The 6,884-nt window shown below is 41.1% G+C and overlaps 1 protein-coding gene across 1 annotated transcript in view; it reads right to left on the bottom strand.

Moving 5' to 3' along the window:
- Nucleotides 1-6,884, bottom strand: part of Otud4 (OTU deubiquitinase 4) — a 46,273-nt gene that overhangs the window by 10,448 nt on the left and 28,941 nt on the right. The window contains exons 14-16 of the mRNA XM_021220816.2: nt 2,860-3,022; nt 878-1,001; nt 44-99 (exon numbers count right to left, since the gene is read on the bottom strand). Of these exons, the coding sequence (XP_021076475.1) occupies nt 44-99; nt 878-1,001; nt 2,860-3,022 (343 nt within the window). The remainder of the gene's footprint in view (nt 1-43; nt 100-877; nt 1,002-2,859; nt 3,023-6,884) is intronic.

Raw genomic sequence — 6,884 nt, 5'->3', positions numbered from 1 at the left:
GTAATAGGTAAACAAATGTTTTCAATATATTTAAGACCTATACCTCCAGTGTGCTTGGCTCCGGTTTTTTATCCACGTGAGTATGGCCACGTACAGAGTCTGCAACAGATCAAGAATTAAAAAAAGGCAGAATCAACCTTCAGTTGATTTAAATACAGAAATACAAGTACTGTCTTAGCTCATATCAATATTTGTCTATGTCAAATATATGACACCAGATGGACAGCTTAACAATTTTAAGTAACTTTTCCAAATACACCAATCCCTTCTTATCCATAGTAGACGCAATACACCAGCTGATATCTCAACCTTTGTATAAACCCAGTTTTATACTATGAATTTTTCTCTGTATCTATAAAGAAACCACTACTGTAGTAAAAAGGAATTCAGATATTCTGTAATAGAAGTTACACGAATGTAACCTCTTACAAAGACATTATACTTCCACCTTTTTTTTTAAAGAGAGGACTTCTCTTTCTTCTATTCACATTGCCAGCATCTCTACTCTGTACTATGGAGGCATTGCTAGGACACAAGCACTGTCACGCCCACTCAAGGAGACACTCAAGGTGGCTGACTATGAGAGGCCAGTGGGCAGGCAGCATACACAGCACGGAAACCCTGGCCATCCATCCATCCATCCATCCATCCATATGTGCACAGGAAGCAGCAGGATAGCACAAACATCACCTAGCTACTCAAAACTGCACTCAGTTTGACTCATAGCAAGTATTTCTGGTACTCATTGTTTATTATTTCCAGATCAGTTTACTTGAATACATAAAACTGCAGAAAGTAAACTACAAGGTAAGGCAAGAAACCCTGTGTATGACTTGAAACAGAGATGTCATGTATCTTCAGTGGTAAAGCACAGTACCTTTGTCCTTTCGTTCCTCTGGGTCTGCTCTCCGTATGCTTCCCTTCCTGTCCCTTGCATGTGAAGACTTCCTTGGGACACACGCATTGCTATTCTGAGAAGGTGACTGACTGACTGATGAACTCTTTAAAATAAAATCATACTGGTATTAAAATTTTACAAATATGTATATAAGCTCTACAAATAACATTCATACTTCTAATCAAAACTCTCCAAGTTTATAGCCTTATAATTTTATACTTTAGAATCTACTGGACAGTTAATTATGGCTATCATCTAGAATCCACGTTCAATTATATATTCTACTGTAATAGTCTACTACTAAATTAAGTATCAAATAATCAGACATTCCGGCTAAATTTTTTTTTTTAAGATTTATTTATTATATGTAAGTACACTGTAGTTGTCTTCAGACACACCAGAAGAGGGCGCCGGAACTATTTACTGATGGTTGTGAGCCACCATGTGGTTGCTGGGAATTGAACTCAGGACCTTCGGAAGAGCAGTCAGTGCTCTTAACAGCTGAGCCATCTCTCCAGCCCCCATTCCGGCTAAATTAATACTTCATTTATCAGTTTCAAGAGATCACACTGACCAAGCTATTACCTTGAAACTGATACAGTAATATCTTTTCTACCAACCCTCTCAAGGTCTGCTGTGATACGGAATCTCAATTAGCAGGTGTTACTGAAATGATCCAGTCAAGAGTAAACCACCTGAGCTCTGAACTACATGTATTATTGGGAAAACAAAGGGACCAGACACAAATAAATTGGGTTTTTAAGATGAATTATCACCAAAGGTTCTCAACTCCTGCTACAGCACTCAGTCAATCACACAACAGGAAAAAGGCCTGATCTTCTATCCCAGTTTCTAGTAAATGAACCTAAGCCACTATCAAATCCACCAGCAGACTAATGTAAATCTAAAACGTGGAAGTAACCCAGTGGCACTGCCTTTTGCCATTCGCTAGTAAGAGAAGTTTGAATAGAAGAGTGAATATTAATGTCAGTTTCGCTAAGCAAAGCTATGTGAAAACAACTGAAAATGTGTGAGGGAGCACTGAGCACAGACCTGACTTGCCTTGGGTACCTCTGCAACCCTCCCTAAGCTCCAGACAGAACTACTCAAATAAGCCCTCAAACTGAGCTTCTCTCTCAGAAAACAGAAAAGTGAACACGTGCAGCTTTGATACTGTCTGTGGAATGAGGAGCCTTCAACAGCACTCCCCCTTGCTTCAGTCAGGGTTACCATGCTACACCATTTGCCAAGGCTTAAATTAAGAACCCTCACCCAAGCCAGCAATGGTGGCACACGCCTTTAATCTCAGCACTTGGGACGCAGAGGCAGGTGGATTTCTGAGTTCGAGGCCAGCCTGGTCTACAGAGTGAGTTCTAGGACAGCCAGGGCTACACAGAGAAACCCTGTCTCGGAAAAAAAAAAAAAAGGTGGAGCTATTCCTTTCATCAGACAAGTATCCAGTATAGCTCAGTGACTGACACATGGAACAAGACAGATACATGTGCTTCTTCCCCGAAACAGTGTGGTGAGCACACTTAAGTGCATTATGTTTAATGTATAAGTGATCAAACTTTCCTGAGTGTTCAGAATAACTGAGAACTAAGTCTCTACACTGCAGGATTTGCTTGCAGATCACAAGTCAGTCTGAAAGGAAATACTCATAACTGTTAAGTGACCAAACCAACCACTGGCTTACCTGTCAGCAGTTGTCTCCGCAGCATCTCCAGACTAGATTACGACATGTTCCACCTTTACTTCCCCTCCCTCCCTCCTGTCTATGTGGCACACAATCTTACTATACAAGATGGCCTCTCTTGCTTCTTAAGTGGCTGTGATGACAAGCACACACCAAAGATATTTCCAGTTTAAAAATTTAAGTCCACCACCTGAAATTATTATGTACTACAAACTGCATTGAGAAAGACTTCTAAACATTAACCTTACAATCTCAACATACGTACAGAAAGGGCAGGAAAAGCCTGTTCATCCCGGTTCTGAATCTCATACAGTAAACGAGACTCTTCAATAGCTTGCTTCTCTCTGCGTTCTTCTGGGGAGAGGCCAAAATAGTAAGATTCACGACTCACGTGATCAAAGTCCTCAGCCCTTTCACGGTCAGGTTTTCTGTCAAATAAAACATTCTTTCAGGGGAAAGGCAAACGCAAGGAGAACAAAAATGCAATAATCTAATCTGCATTACAAGTAAACGGCCAACCGAACAAGCCACACCTCAACACTCTGTAACGTAAGACCGACGCTCGCCTTTAAACCCAGCACTTGGGAGGCAGAGGCAGGTGAATTTCTGAGTTCGAGGCCAGCCTGGTCTACAGAGTGAGTTCCAGGATAGCCAGGGATACACAGAGAAACCCTGTCTCAAAAAAAAAAAAAAAAAAAAAAAAAAAAAACCCTCCTTCCTACTGACAAAAAATAAATAATAATAAAAATAAGCACAAATAAGCAAAACAGAGAACTGTAAACGCTGAGCTGTGTCAGGATGAATTATTGGCTGTCATTGCTGCCTCAATGTAACTTTGATCAAAGAGAGATCACTAGAGATTTAGCAATGTATTTAGTAACAATCCCAATATTTATATACAGCTCGCAGCCATTAAATGCAGTGTGAAGTGCTGGAGAGCTGGCTCAGCAGTCAGATCTTTGACTGCCGTGCAAAGATCCCAGGGTCCCTAATGCCCACACAGCAGCTCACAACCACATGTAACTCCAGTCCCAGGGGATCTGATATCCTGCCTTTCTTCTGACTTCCTCAGAAACTAGGCACACACACATACACACACATTCTGCACATACATACACACATTATGCATATATGTGCAGGTAAAAGACACAGATGAAATAAGCATTTTTGAAAAGAGCAGTATGGGTAGTATTTCTATCACTTCTATCTTCTGTATAAGAAATCAAAATTCAAATTCAAAACTTAAGGAAAAAGTGTTGTCCAAGTACAAATAAATATAATCTTATTAGTGAGTACTAGAATGCTATGGTACCACTATTTTAATTCTGAAACAAATAAAAGCCATTACTGTCTTTAGATAGTCTCACTTAAATATTAAATCTAAAAGGACCTTCATGACCTCAGACAAGCTCTTCTCAACACCAGTGGAGTTAAAGACTCCAAAGAGCCTTTAGCAATTTCTCAGGCAACTGAGCACTCCCAACCAACTTCAGCTGAGGAGCTGAAGTAGATAGGATGGCCCCTTCTTCCCCAGCCATCATTGTCATTGCCCAATGGACACAGAGATGTATGAACTCAACAACATGAACTACTGCTCACCAAGGCTCACCTACATGACTACAGCTGCTGCGGAGTGGCAGATCTCCCAACAGCAGAGACAACACTGAGTACATTTCCCCAGGATGACCAGCAACCTCCTGGGAGGTTGACAATACTGAACCACTTTCTCTGTGGAAAGGACAACTCTACTATACTTAATAGATACTTATTCTGGTTACGGACTTTCCTTTCCTGCACATGTTTCTGACAAAACCACCATCCATGGACTTACAGAATGCCTCATCTACCATCATGGTATTCCACACGGTATTGTTCTGACCTTAGAACTCACTTCATAGCTGTAAGTGTGATAGTAGGCCCACAATTATGGTCTTATCATGTTCCCCACCATCATGAAGCTGTTGGCCTGATAGAAAAATGGAATGGCCTTTGGAAGACTGACAGTGCCAATTAAGCAGCAGTAATACAAGGCCTGAGGCAGTACCTCCAGAGGCAGTGTATGCATCCAATATGATACAGTTTCTCCCATAGCCAAGAACCAAGGGTCCAAAAAAAGGGGGGTGCAACAGGGAATAGTTCCACTATCACGCCTAGTGACTCACTGCGGAAATCTTTGCTTCCTGGTACCATCACCTTAAACTCTGATGGCCAAGAAATGTTGGTTCCAGAGAAGGTTAGACTGGCTATCTCAAAGTACAACCCCATCTATGGTGCTTTCTCCAGAGTATCACTAAAGAAGACATAAGAAGGCCCCAGAAATGGATCATGCCCAGCATTTTCACTGATCTTTTACTCCAAAAGAACTGAAAAATTGACCTGTTACATATACACAGTCAGGATGAACTCTACCAGGCTCATATCAATTGGGTAATAATATAAAATGCTAAACACTGGCTACATTGTTCAAAGACATTTTTCAAAGATTTTGATTTCTCATACCTAAATGTATATGCACCGCATGCATGCTCAGTGCCCATGAAGTTACAAGAGGGCACAAGATCCCCTGAAACTGAATGTATAGATGGTTAGGAGCTACCACATGGATGATGGGAAGCAACCTGGCTCCTCTGCAAGAGCAGCAAGTGACTGCTGAGCCTTCTCTCCACACGAATCAGCAGTTTCACTATTAGCTATTAACAAAAACTGGAAAAAGCATACTAGTCAATAACTTCAAATGCCAATCCCTACACATTTGCAATGTCAAAAGTCATCTAACCAAACTCTTCACACACCTTGTTACATGCCATCAGACGTTTAATAAAGCAGTTAGTATGTAAAAGTCTAATAAGCTGGACACAGTTATCTATCACAGCAGTCACAGTACTGTGCATATTAAAATTATGAGCGTTTCACCAACTCCTAAAAGACTGGACTTCAAAGGTTCTGGATTAACATTCAACTGTGACAAGTTATTTGACAGTCTGTATTTTCTTTTAAATGTTTAAGACACTAAAAAATGTACTCTTATAGAATACAAGAAAAATGCTTCATTATATGAAAAGATTGTGAGGGTATAAAATAAACTTTTTCAAAAGGTATTTTTATCTTTTTAGGTTAATGTCCAAGTAATCTCTCATATATTTTGTCTACACTAAGTTACCAAGAACAAAAGGAAAGAGGAGCCTGGGGTCAGTGTCCAAACAAAACCTTCAAGTGCAACTAATGACAACTAATGGGCATGCTCTAAGACTTATCTGCAAAGAACCCACCATGACCCGAACATCCCAGCACAGCAGAAAATGACCTTACAATAAAATTTAAACCTAAAAGGTCAGATTAATATCTCTGTTAGTTTTGTCTGCATGACACAAACTAGAGTCATTTGGAAATAGAAAATACTTCTATAAGGATGGTGCCTACAGAGAAGTCTGTCAAGCATTTTCTTCATCAGGTGATTCATGCAGGAGGGCTCAGGGCCCAGCCTAAAGTGGCTGGTGCCACCCCGGGGCAGCCACGGGGTCTATAGGAAGGTAAAGCAAGCCACGAGAAGGAGCAAGACAGTATACAGCATTCCTCATGGTCTCTCCCTCAGTTCCTCCCTTCAGGTTCCTGCCATCTGAGTTCCTGCCCTGACTTCTTTCAATGATGGACTATAATGTGGAAGTGTGGGCTGAATGAGTCCTTTCCTCTCCAGTCATAGTGTTTATCATAGCAGTAGGAGCGCTAAGACAGTTAGCATGTGGCCACTGATGAATAATCTAAACCCCTGATTATGTTGTTAGGAACTGTTACTCACACATACTTCCAGATGTACTCTTCTAATTAGATAACCCTGAAAATGCTATGATTTTGCACATTTCTACACATCACTGTTTGTGCTGAACTTTGTAGATGTGTTTTACTTTGTGTGTATGAGTGTTTTACATGCAGGCCTGGTGCCTGAAGAAGTGAAGTGGTGAGGCTCTGGAAATCAAATCCAGATCCTTTACAAGAACAACAAGTGTTCTACACCACTGAGCAAAGGCCCAAGCCAGTTTTGTTCTTTAAATCATTGTACTTTTTTGTGCTTGTGTGTGGATGCTCACTTAAGTCAATTCTCTCCTTCCACCATGTGGATCTTAATCTCCATGAGCTCGAAGCCAGCCTGGTCTTCAGAGCTAGTTCCAGAGCAGTTAGGGCTATAGAGAAACCCTGGTATGGTGGCGCACGCCTTTAATCCCAGCACTCAGGAGGCAGAGGCAGGCAGATTTCTGAGTTCAAGGCCAGCCTGGTCTACAGAGTGAGTTCCAG

This window comes from Mus pahari, chromosome 20 (assembly GCF_900095145.1).
Source record: "Mus pahari chromosome 20, PAHARI_EIJ_v1.1, whole genome shotgun sequence".
NCBI classification, from domain to species: Eukaryota; Metazoa; Chordata; class Mammalia; order Rodentia; family Muridae; genus Mus; species Mus pahari.
Note: the sequence above shows the minus strand (reverse complement) of the source record. Positions and strands in the feature narration are given on the sequence as shown.